We start from the raw sequence: 20,319 nt of genomic DNA, 5'->3' as shown, positions 1-20,319 counted from the left end.
ACTTCAGAGAGAAAATTCAGTATCTCGTCCACTTTGAGTCATCATTGATTTTTGTCCTTAGCCTCACTGATGAATAGACCTTTTTTCATTCTAGTACCATTTTCCTCATGTTTATTTTCAGAATGTCTTTTCCCTCTTTGGCAGCACCAGTCCATCCTGCTTTCTTATAACCTTTCTTTTCTCTGCAGGTCTATACTAGACCTTCCTTGTTCGATTGTTTACTGCCTTGGCTTTCCAATAAGATCATCTTTAATTTTGCAGTCTTTGATCCAGTTTATTTGTGGAGTTTTATTTGTTGTCCCTTATGCCTCTGTTTTCTAGCAGGACTGTAGTGAATCCAGCTAGCAAATAAAAAGCCAACTTTTTCTTCATTTTCTTTCCCTTTTTTAAATCCTCAAGCTATCTGGTGCTGTAAATGGTCTCAATACAATGTCTACAAACTGTGAGTAATTGGAGTAATAATTGTGGATTTGGGTGGTTTGAAACAGAACACTTTTTAGTTGGCTAATTTCAAAGCTGCTGAAGATTAAAAACTTGGCTTGCCCTGTGGATCTCATTGAGATTAGACCAAGCCAAGCTCTTGGTTCTGGAGCTTGGCAGCTTTGTGTGTGCACATTGCAATGTTCTGTTAAAAAAAACCGTTTGTTATGCTTGCTAATTTTAAAAATTTTATTTTGAAGTTGATTTCTCCCATTCTAAGTGCATTTTCCTGGTTTGGTTTGTTGGCATAAGATCTACAAAACAAGCCTACTTCGAAGTCGCCTTTGAATCAACGTAAATGTTAGTTTCTGCTAAAACGCTAGTGAAAGTTCAAAGATGACTAAAGAGTGACTTTGGCTCTCCAGACTTGTAGCAGTTTAAGATGTTTAAGGCCTTAGAAGACTTAAGCAATTTGCACTCCCCCAAAGACTCCTAACATCCTAAATTGTCTAAGCCACTTGGAAGAGCTGATAGATCATAAACAGCTTAAGATACTCTGAGGGTTCAAAGCTTATTTGGAGTATAGTCTGCCTGTAATCACTTTAAGCAATTAAGCCTTTAAATTTTTAGAGGACTTTAAGCAAGTTATCCATCTTTAGAGCTTGGTTTAAGGGGATACCAAACTAAATGGTCCTTATTTAAGGAACTTAAAGCACTGTGTTCTGGAATCTGTTATTTACCTTCTAGAGAATCCCTGCGTGCTTCTTGGTGTGGTTGGAGCCAGATAAGCGAAGGATACCATGGAATACTGGCAAGATTTTGAGTGAGAAGAAAACCAGTGAAAATTCAGGAAGTTCTTATTTGGTCTATTTCTGCCTTGTTTATTCCAGGCTGTTTGGCCTGGGTGGTATGTTCTTATTCACATAAACAGGCTTTTTTTTTTTTTTTTAATAGTGCTAAAACTACTGTGTAGCGCACTGTATGATACACAAAAATCTTACCAGTGTTGTAGGAGCAAATCTGGGTAGAGTGTTAGAAGTGCTCGTTTTCCTATCCAGGCAACTGCTGGGAGTGCCAAACTTTGCCTTGTACTGACAATACCGCTGCCTACCTAATCATGGGAGCCAGGGTTGGGCTTGCTGTGCTGAGCGTCACCCGCCGGCAGAAGAGATATAATGAGCTGCTGACAAGGATGCATCTGGAATCCGGCCGAGCATTGCGTTGTGTGAGATACCGCGTGCTCTTCCCAAACCAGGACGATGGATTCCTGTTCCTTTGCATAGTGTCACCTTGCTCTCTGTAGCTCACTCTATATTTCCTTGATAAAGTTTGAATGGTTTAAGAATGACAAGTTTACACAAAGGGAAGAAAGCACATCTTGGGGAATTCAAATCCTTTGTAAACTAACCTGGTTTTGTATGCTTGCTCTTGGTGATCCCGAATGGACAGTGTATTTGAGAAATCAGCTTTAAAGAGTAATTTCTTTCGTGGAGAAAGTGAACCTTGGTAGGATGAAAATCAGATATTGGCCTAGCTGCGTGCTGCACGGTGTCACTTTGCAGCTAGTCTCCTCCATGTTGGGCTTGCCACAATCTTCATCCTAGTAATGGGGTTGTGCTGATATTTTTAGATGGGATTGCAGTCAGCAATGTCTTAATCAAAATGTAATTCAGTGCTGTAGCAGACAAGTGTACTACTGTTGAGCCTTTCCGTGAGGGCAGGATTTGAAGGAGGAGAGCAGTGCATTTGCCCATTGCTGCTACCTTCTTCAGTATTGGGGATGGCTTAAGTGAAAAGACAGTAAGTGCTATTTATGCCTTCCTGAACTTGCACACCCTACTTGCAAATTATGGTTTTTTTTTGTCTTGCCATCTTGCTCCTGAGCTGTATTGTTATGGTAGAGGTGGGGAACTTTAGTTCTAATCCCTCCTTTTCATATCCCAATTTTGGATATGCCAACTGGGGGGTTACCCAGATGTCTTAAGTTGGTTTCTGCTGACCTGTGCTTGGTTGATTTACTTTTGAAATACTGGTTAAGCCAATGCAGTAAATCGTATTTCAGCTTTCTTGTCATGTATGAATATTTTTGTCATTAATTCCTCGAGCTTGGTCCTAGTTTCTTCAGGGGGACATACCTGAGCTGTGTAGGTAATACCTCCATGCAGATGGAGAGGCTGTGCTGCCTAAGTTGTTGGCTCTTGGTACTTAACAGGCTCCACTCTGAATCCTTATTCGACTTTCAGCAAAGCATGCAAGTCTGTGCCCTTCATCCTCTCCAAGCTCGTTAATAATGTGAGTGAGCTGGACACAAGCGTGAAGGAAAAGTCCATCTCGGAACAGATCCCTGCTGGGAAAGCCAGGCTGTGAGCAGCTCTGCATTTAATAAAGCTAATGGAAATTTCCAGGGAGGGCTTAGAGAGCTTAGTGACAGCCATAAAAAGGAAGAAAATAAGAACTTGACTAAGTGGACTTCACTGTCCATGACTGACGCAGTGTGGAGAATTGCAATTTTTCACCCTGAAGCCCTGGGCAACCGATGTCCTCCTTACTGCATCCACATCCAAGTGGCAACATGCTCCACGCTACACAGAGCTTCTACCTTATGCCTTGGAAAATGTAAAGTGCTTCCAGCATTTCTATGTCTAGAGTTTGACGGAGCAAAAGTTAAATGCTTACATTACCTGAAAAATATTCATTTCTCCAGTGTAAGCTCTGCTTCTGTGAAATGAATAGTCAGGCCTTGATTTGCAAATCTCCTGGGAAACGTACTGTGAAAGGCTTGCTAATTTACAAAATTCAAGCAATATTTTGCAATGGGAGTTAAAAAACCTTTAGGCTTTCTAAAAAAGAAAGATTGCACTGTTTTAAATAGGTGTGGTTAAACCAGTGCAAATCTTTTAAGTTTAATTGAAAATCTGATTTAAACCGAGGTAGTTGTGATTGTCACACACATCTTGTTGTGTACTTAAGTTGGTTTAAGGTGCGATTATGTGATCAAGTTTCTAATGCAGGCATGGTCTTCAAACTGGCACTTATCCATACAATAGCAGCATTTCTTTGGTGAAATCTTTGCTTATTAAGAAGGGAAGTGATGATCTTCGTATAAAAGATTGTGCCCAACCAGTTCCCTCTGTTAAGTTCAGATATTTGCTTTCCTCACTGTACTTTGACGCAGTCTGAAACATCTCGTCTGTAGCCTCAATTAATCATCCAAAGGCTGGAAGACCTAATGAGGAGCAAGCTGGATATTGGTCTGAGGGCTGTGGAGAGGCAGATGTGTTCCAGGTCAGAGAGATGCAGATGCACGCAGAAGAGAACAAAAATCATGCTGAGGGCTTTATCGCTTGAAATCTTTTGCAAGAGGTGGAGTAGGGTGAGTTGGTTAGCTGGCCAAGGGAAGAGTAGCAGTGAGGATGCTCGCTGCTGCAGAAGGGAGTGCCAGCTGTTTATTCCGAGCCACTTTTTTGGCCCTGCAGAGAGACTGGAATACCAGTGGTGTAGGTGGCTGTGGGGACCATGCCTGTACTTCGGGAAGCATGAACAAGAGTGGAAGGAGGGGAAGAAAAGCACGGGTCAGTTTAGCTCTCTTGTGTAATAGCTGCAGATACCAAGCCGACTAGACTTTTTAATGGAAATTTTGACTACCAGGTCAGAAAGTCTCGCTTGCCTAGGGAGTGTGCTACTTTGCAGACAGCAGAGTGTGACAGCTAAGTCTCAGTATATTAGGCAGGAGATGGAGCAGCCAGAGCTACTGGCACGGTTTTAGTGACAGGTTACCATCTGTCAATAAACTCTGAAGCCTTTGTAAATCAACTTCTCCTTGGCAGCTCCTTTCATGGAGTATAATGCAGCGCAGGGCTAGCTCAGCACAAAAAAAAAAAAAAAAAAAAAAAAAGAAAAGTGTGACTGATTACTTCCTGTAGACTCCATGCGTGCTTTTGTTGACCTAATTTTCTCCAGCTTTCCCCCTTGGTCCCGACCTGGGGTGCTGCCCCGCCAGCAGCCTAGCCCCAGGCCTCCAGCGCACACAGCTCTCCCATTGCAGCGTGTCTGACCTGCAGCGTCCTCTAAGCTGGGGTTCTTGCCAGTTCTGCTGAGGCATCTCATTACAGGGACGATATCTTTTATATGTACGTAAAACACCATGTTTGTGCCCGAGCCGTAACCAGCTACCAACCACTTGCCCTGAATCCTTCCTTCAGATTATGGGACTACCCTTCGTTCACGCTCTGAGACTGCCTGCGGTGTGATGCAAATCCAGCTCTTCAGAAGCAATTCCCTTCTGTCTGCACAGGACCTTTTTGTTTGTTTGTTTGTTTGTTTTTTAAACTTGCCTTGTGGTGACAGCACTGTTAACTCTCCACTTACCACCATCAGGTGTCTGCAGTCCAGCAGCCATGTGGTGGTACACGGCACCATTTCGAAACCCCCAGGCCAGCTCCCAGGGAGCTGGTGTGCCAGCATGGCGTGGCAAAACACTACAGAAAGTCTCTTCCATGGTAATGCAGCCCATAGTGCTTCGGGAGGTGGGGACACAGCAGAAGGTGGGAGATCTCCACACTGCCTCGGGCTGCAGAGTTGTGCCTGTCCTCTGACATTTCTGTATGGCACAGAGTAAGCTGGATTCGCTCTTATCCTCTTCCAGTCTAAGAGCTGTTGGGCCTTAGAAATAGTAGAAGACGCACTTACAGCGTTATGGTTATGGTGGTTTAGTTTCTGTGATTGCAGCAATGCAATCTTCAGTCTTCAGCGATGATGTGATGATTAGCTACACGTTGTTAACCTTGCCTCCCCCTCTGAAGTGGTTAGCCAGCCCTGGCTTTGCGTATCTCTTTGAGAAATACACTGTGAAAGGTTGCCAGAGCATTGGCTGTTCTGTTAAACTTATTGGCATTAGCTGTAAAATTAAAGTTTTGGACTTTTTGGACATACACGTAGTTGATCCAGTCCAAATTCTTTTGTGGAAACTTATTAAAGTGTCCTCTACATCTGCCCTTGCTCCACACTGACTGTCAGTGAGAGGGCTGTATAGAGATTTATTTCTAGGTAGAATGAGAACCATTTGCAAAGAAATTAAACGTCAAATAAGAGCCGCGTTTTACTTAGTATTACCTAGTGCAGGAAATGCTGGCAGGCACCACAGACAGAATTGGCCTTCCCATTCCAATTCTTTGTTTAGTCACTTGGAGTTAGGGTAACCTGATTTTATACATACAGTTGTATGTCTTCATTTCCTGAAAATCTCTCTGCTCCTGTTGCTGTGCCTCAGTGCTAACACTGAATTGAAATGAATGGAATATTCCAGAGCAATCTGGGTAATACAGTGCTCCGTGTTTGCAAGGCTTTTTACGGTGATGAACCCTTTTAACGAAAATGTGAACTGAGCTAGACCTGCAGTTTCTGTAGGGCAGGATTCGATGCTGTCCTTCGTGTGGTGGGGACGTAACGTGTGCAGGCTGGAATAGTGTCCTCTCATGCTAATATTTTTTCTTTCTTTGGTGTTTCAAGGGCCTTAAACTCTGGAGTTGAGTACCATTGGGACCAGCTGAATGAGAATGTCTTCGCTGTGCATTCCAGCAGCAGGAGCACTGAGCGGCCTGGGTGAGTCTCCTGGGTGTAGGTTAGAGAGACCTGACCCTTTCTGCTGCTTTTGTTACATCTGACAGCACCACTTCTTCTTCTTTGTTCCCTTAGCACTGGCAGCTTTAAATATGCAATTTTTTCCCCCTTTGAGACTGAGTTGGGTCACCTGGCCTGCTTCCAGCAAGTGACATTCAGTGCCCAAAAGTGCTGCCAGTGATAGTGAAGTACACGTGTCACCCATGGCCTCGGTAACATCCGTGAGCAAGCTACGGGAGGAACATGTGGGGCTTCATGCATCAAAAACACCATGCGAAGTAAATGACCTTTGGAAGATAACTGCAGAACGGGTGGTTTCACAGAGATGAGTGCAAAACCATTGGGCAGTCAATGATTTTCATCCCTTTAGTTTCTGGTCATGGGACAGTTGTTTCTCAGCAATAAACTCTAAAAATAAAGCTAAATCCCTTGACAGCCCTATTGGCTGCTTCATCCAGTCTGTCCGATGGTGCACACATTAGTTACTCTAAACACAAGGGTGATGCTGCAGTCCCTTGCTTCTTGCCCCAGTGATGAGTACTTCGGCGTAAGCCAGCTGTTCTCAGCAAGAGGGTGACAGTCTTGTTTCTGAATTGTGAGCTCCAGGATCCCAAGGAAGTTATGAGCTGGGGTACAGGGCAATGTCTGTGTTGTCCTACAGCCTTGGTCTGATCGAGGGTGAAAAATAAGCAGTAGAGATTCTTTACTCTGACGTGTGAGTGGATATTGCCACTACTCTCGTTTTTTGACAGCACATGTCGGTCTTGCATGATGGGCTTAGGAGCAGCTTGAAGGCAGAAATACTGCTTAGGAATGAACTAGTTCAAAGAGAGAGCAAGAAAGGTGTGGCAGGTTTCAAAACCTTGTGAAAAAAAGGTTGTGAATGAGGCAATCTTTCCTAGAATTTCTTTACCATTCCCAGCACTTACAGCCAGAGGTCGGTTTTGGAAAGAGCATCCAAGCATTGTCAAGATTCAACTCCTGTAGCATCGTACACTTCAACTGTTCGATTCTGAGAAGCTAATGAGCCTTGAGGTGGTTCCTGTTGTTTACTTTTGAGAACAGAGAATTTCTCTTGTCCGACTGGAACGGGCAGAAATGCCTGCTGGAGTGCATTCATGTGTGATGCTGACAAACTAGGAGGTCCAGAGGAGGGAAGGGATAGAGGCTGCTGGGAGTTAAAACCACCCCGCTGACGTGCAGAGGGAGGTTGCATCTGTGTTTATGGTCCTGTGCTGCGTGTCGTGTTGCCTATTCAACTCAGTGACCCCGAGACAGAGTTGTTCTGCAGGCTTAGTGATGCTGCAGGGATACCTATCTATGCCTGTCAGACACGCTGCTTCTGTGGAAGGGTGAGTGGACTATAAGACTCTGTTGGCTTAAAACTCAAGAGACCAGCCAGCTGCGGCTGGAGAGGGGTGTCTGTGTGTGTGTAAGTAAGTGCAGGTCACAATTCCCTCCAGCCCCATCTGCGTAGTGGCTAGCAGGTGCCTGGTTGGAGTGGAGGCAAGAAGAGGCTCAGGTGGATGCTTCAATCTTGCTGGGGCACATTGCCTCCAGTGCTCCTGGTCTTATTTGTTTTTCTCTCTTTTCAGAACCAGCAGAGCCACATGGAGGACAGACAGGGACATGGGCCTGATGAATGCCATAGGCCTGCAACCCCGAAACCCCCCCACTTCTGTGACTTCGCAGGGTACCCAGACCTTGGCGCCTCAGCTGCAGAATGCCGAGACTCAGACAGAGAGGGAGGTACAGGAGCAGGAATCCGCCTCTGCAGGGACTGGGGAAGGTAGGAGCTCAAGCAATGATTACCTGACAGAGCTTACCTGGTGAATGAAAGTTTCCACATAGGTTCTACATCCTATCAATGCGTTTGGACACTCCTGTTACCTCTTCAGCAAAGATTTCTCCAGCCTAATTTGCCTGTAGCCAGGAGAGTGACTCTCTGTCCATATGAATAGAGAAGTTGTCTTTTTCACATGCTTTTAGAGGGCAAAATGAACTCTTCTCCGCATCATTGTGTCTTTGTAGAATCAGCTGTACTGGCATCGCTCCTCACAAATGTTCTGAACTCTAACCATCAGTAAGGCTGCAAACTGTTAAGAATTATCCTTTCTGCCTTTGTGTTAGAGTTCAGCTTGGTCCTTCAACCTCTGCATCTAAAACCTGTGCAGGCTTCACAAGCTCAGCATCTGTATACAAAATAAAATACTGCAAATCAGTTCTCACAAAGCAGGTATGAGTATTTTGTTTAGTCTGATCGATGAAGGCTGTGATGAGTGTCCAGCTCAGCTATTCAAAAATTTCTCTAGTGTTTTCCAGTCCAGGAAAACTTACCAACATGTAAAGAGCTGGAAGCAGCTGATGTGCAATTCCTACATGATAATAAAGTCACTGATCTTTTGAAAGCATGATGATTTTGTCCAGGCTTCTTGTCTTTATACTGTAGCATTGTGCTTGAATCCAACTCTGAAGGCTTGGCTAGGAAGGAGTTGGGCAGAGAAAATCAAGGAGGCAGTTTTGTTGGTTCATGATGAACCCACTTGGCTTTGGGAAGCAGCCGGTGACATGCCTGTTTGTGCCTGTGTGCTTGCTTGCGCTCTGTCACTCTGAAAGATGCTTTTTGGCATGTGACTATTCCACAGTTTCTGCTGTGCAGCATCCAGCGTGTGCGATAAGGCTTTGTGTTTCTCTGATCTTGGCTCTTCTGTTCAAAGTTAAGTGACAAATTCCTGACCTGTGGGGTTTCCCATCCGCTTACCTCAGCGGAGCTGAGATTAACCTCTCGGAAGGTTAGTACAGTTGAGGGCGTGTGAATAAGGCTGGAACGTAGGGTGTCTGGACAAATGCTGAACTTGTGGGAACTGGTTCTTCCACTGAATGTGGTACGCAGACTGAGAGCAGGGTACAGCGTGGGACCTTCTTACATCAAGGCCATGATGGCTGATGCTGCAGGCTTGGGGGTCTTTCTCTGCTCTGTTAAACCAGTGGAGTTCTCCAGTGCTGCTTCTCTCTGCTGCTGTTCTGCAATCGTCTGAAGGTTTCATTATCTCATTCTTTTTAATTAAGCTTTCAATTTTCAGATCTAGATCAGGTTTTTAACTAGACCATTAATGAGATGGGGTAGGGTTGTCCTTTACCAGTGCCTTGGGCAGGGTATCTCTACAAAGAAGCAAAACATGTAGCATTTGGAAGAAAAGGAGTGTAGATAACAAGCCTAAGACAGAGGCTTCTCTTGGTCTCCCTTTCTTGCTTGGAAGAAGATTGGCGGGTTCCACATCTGGTGTGATTTCTGGCTCAGATGCTGACTTATCACATGTCCCCTTGCAAGTGGCCTGCAAAATGTGCTGTCTCCTATATAAGGATCTTTAGAACAAAGGAGTTATTCCAGTATGGATGCATGCACTGGAGATGAGCCAAGCAGTCTTACCCTGTAGTTTATCAGTTCTTATGCCCCTTGCATCCTCAGTGGAAATTCCCGTGCAAAGGCTCAAGAGCAGCTCAAAACAGGGAGCTGTCAAGCCATTAACTATCAGGAGCGTATAGGATCCAAAAAACCAACTGCAGTCCATGACGGAGGAATAGTACAAAGACTTATCGTGAAGCAGAAAGACAAATTTTCAGCTGCTGTTACCCTCAACCAGTTAGCCAGAGACCTGTGGCATCAGTGGTCTCGTTCATCCAAGAATCTTCGTGCTTCACGTTACACTTGAGCCCCATTGCGCTGCTTGTGGCCTTAAGGTTACTGTTCTTCCAGCATCATAAACTCTTGTGATGCTCGTCCAGTGTGTTCAGGCAGGCTAGGTTAGATGCTGTGCTGCTTTTCTGATGGTTAAGTTGCCCACTGTATCTACCATAACTCTTTGCCTAATAGCAGGATCTAGATGTCAGGGACGCAAAGGAAAAAAAAAAAAAAGGAAAAAATGTGCTACCACTAACTTGGTGTGTGACCTAGAGCAAATTATTAATCATCTACCAAATGGGAATAAATCTTCCCATAATACAGTACACCAGGGGCTGTGAAGATTAATTAGTGTTTTGTATGGGGCTTTGAAGATGTAAATCACTACGTAAAGGCTTAGCAGTATTATCAGCAGCAGAACGGATAAATCAGATGTGATTCTGAGTAATGTAAAGGAAAGTGTTTTAGTTATCACTGTGTCAGGAGGGAAAAAAAACCCCAAAACAAACCCAAAAAACCCCCTTGAATGTTTCAAAAAAAAAAGAAAGAAAAAGGCTAGTGCTACCCCCAAGAGTGGATTTCTGTCCTATGTCCTGTCAGCCCCACTGCTGTGGGGAATTCTGGCTCAGGGCATTTCTTGCAGATATGTGCTTACTGTACAAAAAAAAAAAAAGAAAGTATGCAGAATTGCATCAGAAATCTAATTAAGTTCTGTGTGGGTATAAATAGTTTCCTTTTCTCATGCAAAGCTCTGCGGGGACTTTGCTGTTCTGATTATCTTTCTACCTCCTTTGGAGGAATGAGTATATGATGACTTTATTAGAAGTGAATCCCTCTAATGTCTGTATCTTTCTGTTTTGCAGCAGTTGATAGCTGCCTTGTGAACTCTGCTCCCAAGCCAGACATAAACCAAAGGAATTTAGAGTAGTTGAGAGAAAACTAGAGGAGGTACCAAGAAATGCCTAAAACAGTGTTTCAGCTATCTCCTACTTTCTTTTAAGCTGACAGACGTAGTGGAAATAGTGATGGAGTTGTAACTTTGAGGCACTCTTAATTAGAAACAATCTGTTGGGAGTTACACTGTGCTTTCCCTTGCAAATGGAAAGGCATGGTGGGGGAGGGATCTGTATTCAGCTGGCAAATTAAATCTCACTTAAAAACCAACAGAAATTCCTAATGAGATTTAACGGCCCAAAGCTTTAACCTTTAGCAGTTGTAATTCCCAGTCCAGACTGGGTCAGGCTCTGGCTGCCACTTGTTCAGGATGCTGGATCTGTGGAGTAGGGTGGCAGTAACTGTCAGGGACTGCAACTGTGCAAAAGGTGCTGTGGGCAGAGGGAAAGGGACCTTTGCAGAGCTCCAGGACACTTGATTGTGCACCCATGCTGTCCCCTGGCTATTGACAGTATATCAATACATCTTTCAGGCAATCCAGTTGTTTAAAAAGAAAAAAATAACCCACACTCAAAAAAACTTGATGGGAATAACTGAAAGGCAATTGTCATCTCAGTTTCTATCATCTGCATCGTCTTTGGGGCTTAAAATTCAGATAGCTCGCTCAGTGCTTCACTGCGCAAGTAGGCACGTGTTACGAACTGCTGAAATTGTGGCCATCGGAAGGCTGGCTGTCAGTGGATTGCTGCTTTGCCTGTCTTTGGGGGAGCAACATATTGAATACTGTCATGCCATATACAGTTCTTAACCTCTTTGGTTGAAGTGTTTCTCACCAGCCAGTACAAATTCCCATCATGTCCAACCGCTTTCAGAGGTTGCAGCAGATACTTTTGAGAGGGAAAAGGGTTGTAAAATGAAGGCTTGGGAGATTCAGTCTGTTCAAACTGTTAGTAGTGAAAAGATAGCACATGCAAGTGAAACTTTCCTGGTATAAGCAAAGCATCCTGAGGATGCCTGAGGAGCACTTACAAGCAGAGTCAGTGTGCCTGCATGTAATTTATTTAATCTGAGACATTAGGAACGTGTGTCTTAGGGGGCTGCATGGGCAGGAATACCCTGTCCCCAGCCGAGCCTCATGAATGCTAAAAAGAAATATGTTGGTTTACATTAGCTGAACACGTTCTTCCAATGCTGTTGTCAGATGTGATGTGATTTTTTGTGCGATTAGTGTGGAAATGGGAACCGGGACGCCAGGGATCAGCTTCCAGATCTGCCTCTCATTCTCCCAGTAGAAACGTGGGTAGATCACTTAGCCTTTCATCTGCCTATCCATCTGTAAAATGTGTGTTATATGTCCTATAGAACTGCAAATTTTGGTTTCTCTTTAAAGGCCTCTGAAAAGCACTACCTAAAAAATAGAATCAGGTTCCAGAATCATGTACTACGCAAGCCTTTACAGTGTGAGCTACTCCAAGTACCTGGCTCTCTTGGGATTAAATTATGCAGGCTACTTTTAAACTCTCATTACAAAAACAAGTTTCACTCATACAAATCAGCAAGGTGAGATATTGCTAAGAAATTTGTTACAAGTCAAAGCAGTTGTGTCTTTTCTGAGTTCTCTGGAGTTGTTTGGATTAGCTGCCTCAGAAATGAAGTGTGAACATGCTTCTGAGCTTGGTTGGGGAGAAAAGTAACTGGTAGTATTTCTTCTGGCACTAAGGGAGATGTGATTATTCATAGCTGGTTATGCTGTGCTGTGACGCTCCCTTTCCTATTCTTATGCAAGGAGTGAATTCATTTAAAAATGCTGATATTTTTATCTTTGAGCTTCTGAATTAGTGGGTCAGCTCACACCTCAGAGCTATTATTCCATGTTCTCTGAAGACTTAGATATCTCTGCAGTGCTTACTCTTAGTTCTAATTTTGAAGCTTTGTTTGCAAGCATGGCTACTAACTACTGCTGGTTTTAGAAAGAGGAAAGCTGAAAATAGGAAAAAATTCAAGAGAGATGGCAATATATCGCACGGCCACAGAGGAGCTTGGTCTCATCCTTGCTTCTGTAGGCTTTGCTCTTTATCAGGTGTGTGCTGTCCATGCCCAGAGATAAGTAAGTTGTACTCCCCGTGAGTACTTCAGAGAGCACTTTCATTTAAGAGTGGAAATACTCCTGCCTTATGCCCAGCATCACTGAAAGTTTGCCAGATGTTTCACGTTTGTAGTCTTCTGTGTCAAACTCTTGTCTTGCTGGAGTAGCGTGGCAGAGGACTTCTAAAGATGGATGCATTAGCTAGGGAGTATTTTGTTAAATGTTGGAGCCAGTCAGCTAGATTGACAGAAATCCCCTGGTCTTTGGGGTAATTGCTCTCAAGAGTAATGTTTTGTGTCTGTGTTTGGGATAGGTGGGGCTTTGGACCTCTGGAAAGGTCACTTCGGTTAGAGTAGAAAAGGTTCGTAGGAACACAGCGTTGTGGACGCAACACTAATACTTACTTGTATGGCGGAAGGGAACCACGGGTGATGCTTTTCTGTCCTGTCAGGCACAGAACTTGCGTCCCTGTCCAGAAAAAGTTGGAGACTCTGTCTCAAGGTTGCTTCCTGCTCTGCGATGGATTCTGATACAGGGACAGCCTAGGTGGAGGGTGAATTGGCGGGTGTTATGCTTACACTGGTACTTCACACACTGTAGCTGGAGCTGGTTAGCTCAGTTTTCTAGATTTTGTCTGTAGTGCTCTGTGAGGTTTTTCTATTTTTCTGACCCTAGAAGGTAGGCTTAGAAGAACGAGAGCTTAAGATAAAGGATTTTACAGAGCCTGGGAGATCAGAATGTAGTTTTGAGCAGAAAATGAGAGAAGAGGAATTGCCTTCTCTATATGGAGAATTAGATGTGCTGTCACTTGGTCTACTCCCGCACAAGCTCAGGTTCATGCTCTGGATATGCCTAAACCCTTTGGAGTTTGAAAAAAGTGTCGTGAGTATGGGGGTTAAACCACGACAAGGTTCTCTCTGTCCTGGTTTTGTTCAGCTGGTGGTACAGGGAATGGGGTTTGGCCACTGCAGCAAGTTGAAACTTCTAACAATCCGAGGTGTGGGGTTTAGGGCATTGCTGTTGTTTTGGGTAAGTGCCTGTGTGCGCACTCTGAACCTCCACCAAATGAAAGTTAACTTATTTCACTTGCACGGAGTACTAATGTAGTCGGCATTGGCAGCCTGGTGAAAGAACGTGTGTGGGAGTCACCAAGCAGTAGAAACGGGCTGAATCTGTGCTATAGCTCGGCTCAAGGCAAATCACGCAGGAAGCTTTGCTCTGAACCAGTCAGCCAAAGTCATTGTCGAAACCTGATGGGGGAGAAAGAGGAGGACAAACCCCAAAGCAGAGGTGCTTGTTGGCTGCTTGAATGGTGAGGCTCACTTCTGGCCCTTGACGGGGCCGTCTTTCTGGAATTTCCCACACTGCTGTATCTCTGTGCTCGTAAACTGAAGGCTCGTGACTTGCTGATTGCTGCTGTGGCATCAGCCCTTGCCTGTTTTCTGAGCAAGCAGCTGCCTCAACTGGAAATTCAGCCATGGCACATGGTAATTAAGGGGCAGGGAAGAGCCGGGGGTGCTGTGGTGTGCGCCGCCTGCGTGGACTCCTCTGGTGAAGCACATGTTTGTAATGCTGAGGAGCACTGGCTGGGGATCCTTGCTGATTTGCTGTTCCAATGCTCCTGGGCTAGTTTATAGTAAGTGATCTGTCAAAAGCACAGTACCTGCTGTTTCTGGACTTGTCTAGATAGGGCTGGCTGGCATGTCTCTAAGCCAGGTTGCACATCTTGGCTTTCTCAAGCTTCCTCTCTAGCCTGGCCAGATGGTTGGTAACGAAGTGCTTACGACTATGCCCTCAGAAGGAAGCGATGACTGAATCCAAAACCATGCTTCTCAAACCTTCCACTTACTTCTGCTCATGATTAATGCTTCAATATCCCCTGGCATCCGTGTTTTTCACACCGAAGTTTCCAGTCTAATAGCTGCCTCTGTTCTCAGTCTTCGTGCTGGTCAGCCAGGTTCCTAGTTCATGCATCAACCACATCCTAGTTCGTCCATCAGCCGCATCCTGAACAGGATTTCTCTGCTAGAGCTGTGGGTCAGGCTCTGTCCAGGGGGTATTCTTGCTCACTCCTCTAGGCTCTGCTCCAAGTTCTTCTGTGGTTACTGGTGTCTCTGTGGTCTCATTGATGCTCTAATCAAGGAGCTATGCAGTTGCTGTATGTATAGTGGATATAGCAGGCTTACTACATTCCTAGCAGAAAGGGACTTATTCAGCTTGTGAGAATTAAATTTACCCTTGATGTCCATACTATTTCTACAGCAGGGCAGTATGTCAGCAGACTTGCTTGAAGATGAAATTAGCCGTACCCTGTGGTGGAGGATGCTGGTGGTGTTTGATGCAAGTACCACTGAGCCCATGAGGAAAGGGAATAAGCTGTCACTGACCGACTACACAACATGTTAACAGCTTAACTGTTTTGCTTTTTGAACAAATAACTTCTACAGTGACATGGTGTAGACTATGCTGAATACCCCAGCTCTTGTGTTGGATACGTGATCTCAACCCCACAGTCCCAAGTGGATTTGTCTTCCTAGTCAGCGTGGCATTTTGTTTTTTATTGTGTTTTAACTCCTGCCTACATCTAGCCTTACTGACATTTGTGTTCATTTCCTTGGTGCCAGGAGAGCTCATGGCTTTCTCCTCTCCTCTAATCAGCGCTGCGATGGCTTCATGGAGCTGGGAGTGAGATTTATCTCTTTAATAAGAATTGTCAGGATCCCACTGTGGAATGATTCAAGCAGTTTATGATTACAGATTGTTTTCCCCAAACAGTCTGGGTAGGGTTTGTAGCAAAAGGAGGACGCTGGGAAACAGAATTGGGCTGGACTTGCCTGCCGTGGGGATTTAATCTCCTACGTGGAGTATTTTTCTGTGAGATTTTGTTCTTCAAAAGAAATCTTCATCAATCAAGGCATCTGACGATGGTTCCCTCAGAGCTCAGTACAGCCTGACTGTGAAGGGAAGGCTTGGAGATAGAGTAGACAAAGACTCTAGTTCTTAAGGTATGGTTTTTGCATTCCTCAAAAGATAACCGTCAAGGGGAGCAGGAGCCTACACGCTTGATCTTTCCTTGATCATAGGTCATGTGGAAGCGCAAACCGTGTTCTGTAGCTGCTGTCTGCTCTTGATCAGCTGCCTGTGTGCTCCCTGATACTGGGGAGATTGCCATCATGTCATCTGCCTGGGGTGTCCTCAAATAGGTGAAGTCGGAAAGGCCACAGGACTCCATGGTGAAATGTTTGGTTTATTGCAGTGCAAACTGAGGTTTTTCTTCCTGCCCCTCTGGGACTGGCTGGACTGTCTCTGCAGCGGTGAGAAAACACACTACTTCTTTGACTCCTCTTTTCCCCACACCTGTATGGCTAGATAAGAGCTGCTTCTCCAAGGCCTGCACACACAAGTCTGTGAGGGATACCTGTGGCAGTGGCCAAGATTTTCTTGACAGAGTTCAGTGATTTTGTCTGGCACTTCACCGAAAGTTACGGAAATAAAACGTTGGGTTCCCTCTGGAACAAAACCCGTCTTCTGTCCCAGCACATGCGCACTGGATGATGCACCTACCCTGCCTGCTTTCTCTTTGTGTTGTAGCTTGCCTTGTGCACCAAAGTTGGTTCTGCTTTCTCTTGCAGGTGAAGGTCCAGAATATGGGGCCAGTGGGGAGGATGCCCTGAGTAGGATCCAAAGGCTGATGGCAGAAGGTGGCATGACTGCCGTGGTCCAGCGGGAGCAGAGCACCACCATGGCGTCCATGGGTGGCTTTGGCAACAACATCATTGTGAGCCACCGGATCCACCGCAGCTCTCAGACTGGTGCAGAGTCTGCTGGAGTTGAGGGCACATCGGCACAGCAGTCCACCTCACAGCAGTTGGCAGCTGAGCTGGAGGGACGGATCCTTTCAGAGTCTATGCAGCTGTCAGAGCATGGCCTGAGCCCGCGGACAGCCTCTAGCGGGAGTGAAGGACAAAGCGCTGGTGACCTGGACCTGCCAGAGCAGGCCCAGTCCTCCATGGACACTGAGGGACCAATTGAATACAGTGACCTAACTAATAATAACCATCTTCCTGACAGTACCAACTTCTATAGTAATGACAGCACCAGTGGGGAGTCGCGGAACAGGTAGAGATTGAGTTGTGTGTTGGTGCTACCCTTGTACTGCTCAGCAGAGACCTGTACCTCACAGCTGGCCAGGAGCTGGAAGAGTAGGGACGTGTGGCTCTGACAGGATGCTGGTGGTCCAGAGGGCTTCTCTATCCTGGGTGGGTGGGAAGGGATAAGGACTGCAAGGGAAGCCATGGGGAAGAAAGCGTACTTAACTTCCAACATTCCCACTGCTGAAGAGTTAACAGGAATATGAACCATACTGGCTGCACATCATGCAGATTTTGAAGCCCCATGGGATCCCCCGAGCTCAGCCCCAACCCTACAATTCGATCGGTGTCATCCTTTGTGAAGTTTCTTTCCTTTCCTCTTTCCTGCCCTTTTATGCCCAGGGGCTGATCAGTAGAGCGAAGAAAGGGAAGGGGGCCTGCAGCATCCTTCTGGAGACAGGCAGTCCTACTGGGCAAACCTGGACGTGATGCTCCAGCTCCGTTGCTGGAGTGGAGGAGTCTTCCAGGCCACAGTCCCGCTCCGTGGCACAGCATGCTCCCCCCCTCAGAATGTGGTGTTCTGAGACCCGTCCTGCCTGCACTGTGGTCTTTTCTGGGAGGAACTGGGCTTTGCCAAAACCTGCATGGCTCAGGATCTGCTCAGAGGTGGAGATCTTTCCTTTTTAGAGAGTTAGTTTAGTACTTGGCAGGAACCTAAGCAGAGCTGCTGTATAGATGGGTAGAGGGACAGGGGCTACGCCTCTCTAGTCAGGATGCAGTTCACGCAAGGGTGTTCTAAGCTGTGCCAATATTAAGGTGAACGAGCCATCCCAGTGGTTCCATGGTGCCAGGACTGAGCTGCACCTCCTTGGCAGGGGGCGGGAAGTGTCTTTCAGCTCCAGGCCAGGGTGTGAGGTATGGGTCTGTGATGTAAGGTGTTGCATGTGAAATCTTGACCTTGTACATGTAGTTTCTAGTGGAGAAATCAAGGCTCTGATATTTTGTTTTTAGTCTCAAATGTGATTTTCCTTTTCGTTTGTAACTCTCCATCCCTAGCAGGCTTGTGGAGGAAGGACGGGGAGAGCGTGAGTGCTAACGAGGGAAACACCAAAGATCAATGTCATTAAAATATGACAAACCCTTGTTTGACCTACTGTCTTCATTTGTGTGACGGTTGTCTCTGTGTTCGGCCTTGGGATAGGTACATCCAGCTCAGAAGCTCAAGGTAGCTTACAAATATCAGATGATGACCACCCCCTTCCCAGGAGGAAAACAGGCTCGGCCCAAAACTGGGATACAGGGAGGAGCATTTGGGAGTCTTGATTGCAAATCGCCTTTTAACCAGTCTGGAGACGAGCAGGCACTTCGGCGTTTCCCGTCGTTGAAGTACTGCAGTAGGGAGAAAGAGGAGCGTTTCTCCTATCCCGCTTAAAAAGGTACGCAGAGACGCAGCACTGCCTATCTTAAGCAAGCAGAGAGTGGTCTGTCTTGCTGACCTCTCAAAGCAGAAAAGGGGTGCGGTATCCGGCTGTGCTCGATAAAGGAATGCGTGCCCCCAGTGTTACCAGTCTGCGGCGAGGGATGCTTCCCCTGCTGTCTGAGCACCTGCTGGCAGCGGCTGCGCTCCTGCCCGGCTCCTCTAGGCTCTGGGCTGCAAAGACATTACAATAAATAAGGCTGTCATTAGGCAGCACTCAAGCTCCCAGTCAGAAGAGTCTGTTAGAGAACATTAAGCAAATCTTCTCTTAAATCACAGCCTGGAAATGAACCTTAAATCAAATCAGCTGCTGCCAGGCCTCATTGCAGAGTGTTAATGAGGCTCTAAAACCTGCCCTGAGCCAACCACATCCCTGATCTGACAGGAGAGCAGCCTGAAAAACGGGATTCCCTTGTGTGGTGAGGAAGGTTTCGTGCATCCCTGTGTTGCCTCACTGTGGGGTGGCCTGAGGATGTGGTGGCACTTGGGAGCCGGAGGAGCTATGTCTCGGCTGAAGACTTGTGCAGACAGGGCGGTGCAGGTCTAGGCAGAGCTGTTTACTGCTCTGCTTGAAAACAAAGAAAAACAGAGCCTGGAAAAAACCTGCTTCTGCTTCAGCTCAGCCTGGCATCTCCTCTTCCCTCTCCCTGCACGATTCCTGGAAGAGTCTTGAGGCCCGTTCTTGGTAGACGTGTTGCAGAGCATTCGCAGATGTCCATTTCCATAGCCAGAGCCAAACTACCTACGGAAAAATTTCCATCGCGGTTGGAGAAAGGTCTTCTGGGATGTCTCGCTTTAGCATTGGCAGATTCTCAAAGACCTGGCATGCACCATTGCTGGGCACTCTGGCCTGGCTGCTGTGCGGAGGCCTGAAGCCTGCTCTGCTGAGGACTTCTCCTTAGTCCAGACCTGCCCCCGTTGGAGACGATGGCAGAACGGGCAGTGAGCTCCAGTGGGAGCAGGAGCAAACCACTGTCTTTGACGTCGACTCGGGACATCTCTGAAGCTCCAAAGCAGCTTTTCATTCCAGGCTTGTAGGGGAAACCCTTCCAGATGAGGTAAGGATGGAGGCCTGATCAGAGCAGGCAGCTTTGATGTTTCTCCTAACCCGCTTTGTAGCTCTGGGCCAAAGGCTGGTAACAGCTGCAGCCTGACTCCCGTGTTCATGCAGGCTTTGACCAGGAGCAGCGGGCAGGGTAGGTGGGCTTAATCTTCAGACGCTGCCTTGGACGTGCTTTCTAGATGACCTGCTATGGCCACACAAACTAAGCAGGTGCTCTCAGTGGTGGTGGGCTTGTATGTAGAGAGAGCAATGCTTTTTTTTGAGTTTCAGACCCAGAATCTGCCAAGCTCAGTTTCTGTCCCTGCCTGAGACCTGATGGAGGAGGTGGGTGGGTGGGAAGAGGGGTGACAGGAGGGAAAATTGAGCACACTTATGCCATGGGCTCACTTTTTTTCCCCCCCCAAGGAATTTATTTCTTATGCCTTCCGTTCTTCTTGTGGAACAAAACTCTCTGCCTTGGACTACCCTGTTCTGGCCCAGCAGTCTTCCTTGGTTGGTTTGGGCAAGGCTGAGCTCACCTGTACCCTCGAGCAACACCCCTGAATCCACACGATGACCTGAGGCGTGGAGCCCCGCGCAGGACAGGAGGCGGTGGGATTCCCCGTGTCCAGGACGAGTGCAGCAGCGGCGCTGGGCTCCTTCCCCAAACCTCGCAGCTTACCTGCTCGCTGCAGTGATAGCGCAGTGCTCGGGCAAACGCCCTGCCAGGAGCAATGTGGAAATTCAACAAGAGCTGCCTGAGGAAACCAAACCAGAGCTGTGCATGCTTGCTGGCCCAATTTAGGAGGCAAAATGAGAGCTTTGCTGCTTAGGAGCAGGAAATAATCTTAAAAACCAAAAGCTTTTCTCAGCCTTAGCCTGTCAGGAGCCTTTAAATGTGCTAACAAAATCCTGGGGAAAGGAGAAGTACGGTGCAGAGAATTTTATTTAGCTTTCAAAAGGCTTTTGATAAAGTCCCTCACAAGAGGCTATTAAAGAAACTTAGTC

The 20,319-nt window shown here is 46.4% G+C and overlaps 1 protein-coding gene across 7 annotated transcripts in view; it reads left to right on the top strand.

Annotated features, from left to right (window-relative positions):
- The window catches only part of AMBRA1 (autophagy and beclin 1 regulator 1), a 135,052-nt gene extending 117,117 nt beyond the window's left edge, over nt 1–17,935 (top strand). For 5 of the 7 annotated variants that reach the window (XM_075152201.1, XM_075152200.1, XM_075152202.1 and 2 more), the window contains 3 exons: nt 5,929–6,021; nt 7,635–7,828; nt 16,334–17,935. In XM_075152201.1, the coding sequence (XP_075008302.1) occupies nt 5,929–6,021; nt 7,635–7,828; nt 16,334–16,824 (778 nt within the window). In that variant the 3' untranslated portion in view covers nt 16,825–17,935. The remainder of the gene's footprint in view (nt 1–5,928; nt 6,022–7,634; nt 7,829–16,333) is intronic. The other 2 variants (XM_075152204.1, XM_075152206.1) reach the window with 2 other exon arrangements.
- Nucleotides 17,936–20,319: the final 2,384 nt, after the last annotated feature.

This window comes from Calonectris borealis, chromosome 5 (assembly GCF_964195595.1).
Source record: "Calonectris borealis chromosome 5, bCalBor7.hap1.2, whole genome shotgun sequence".
Lineage (NCBI taxonomy): Eukaryota > Metazoa > Chordata > Aves > Procellariiformes > Procellariidae > Calonectris > Calonectris borealis.
The sequence above is the reverse complement of the archived record's forward strand: the minus strand, read 5'-3'. Positions and strand labels throughout refer to the sequence as shown.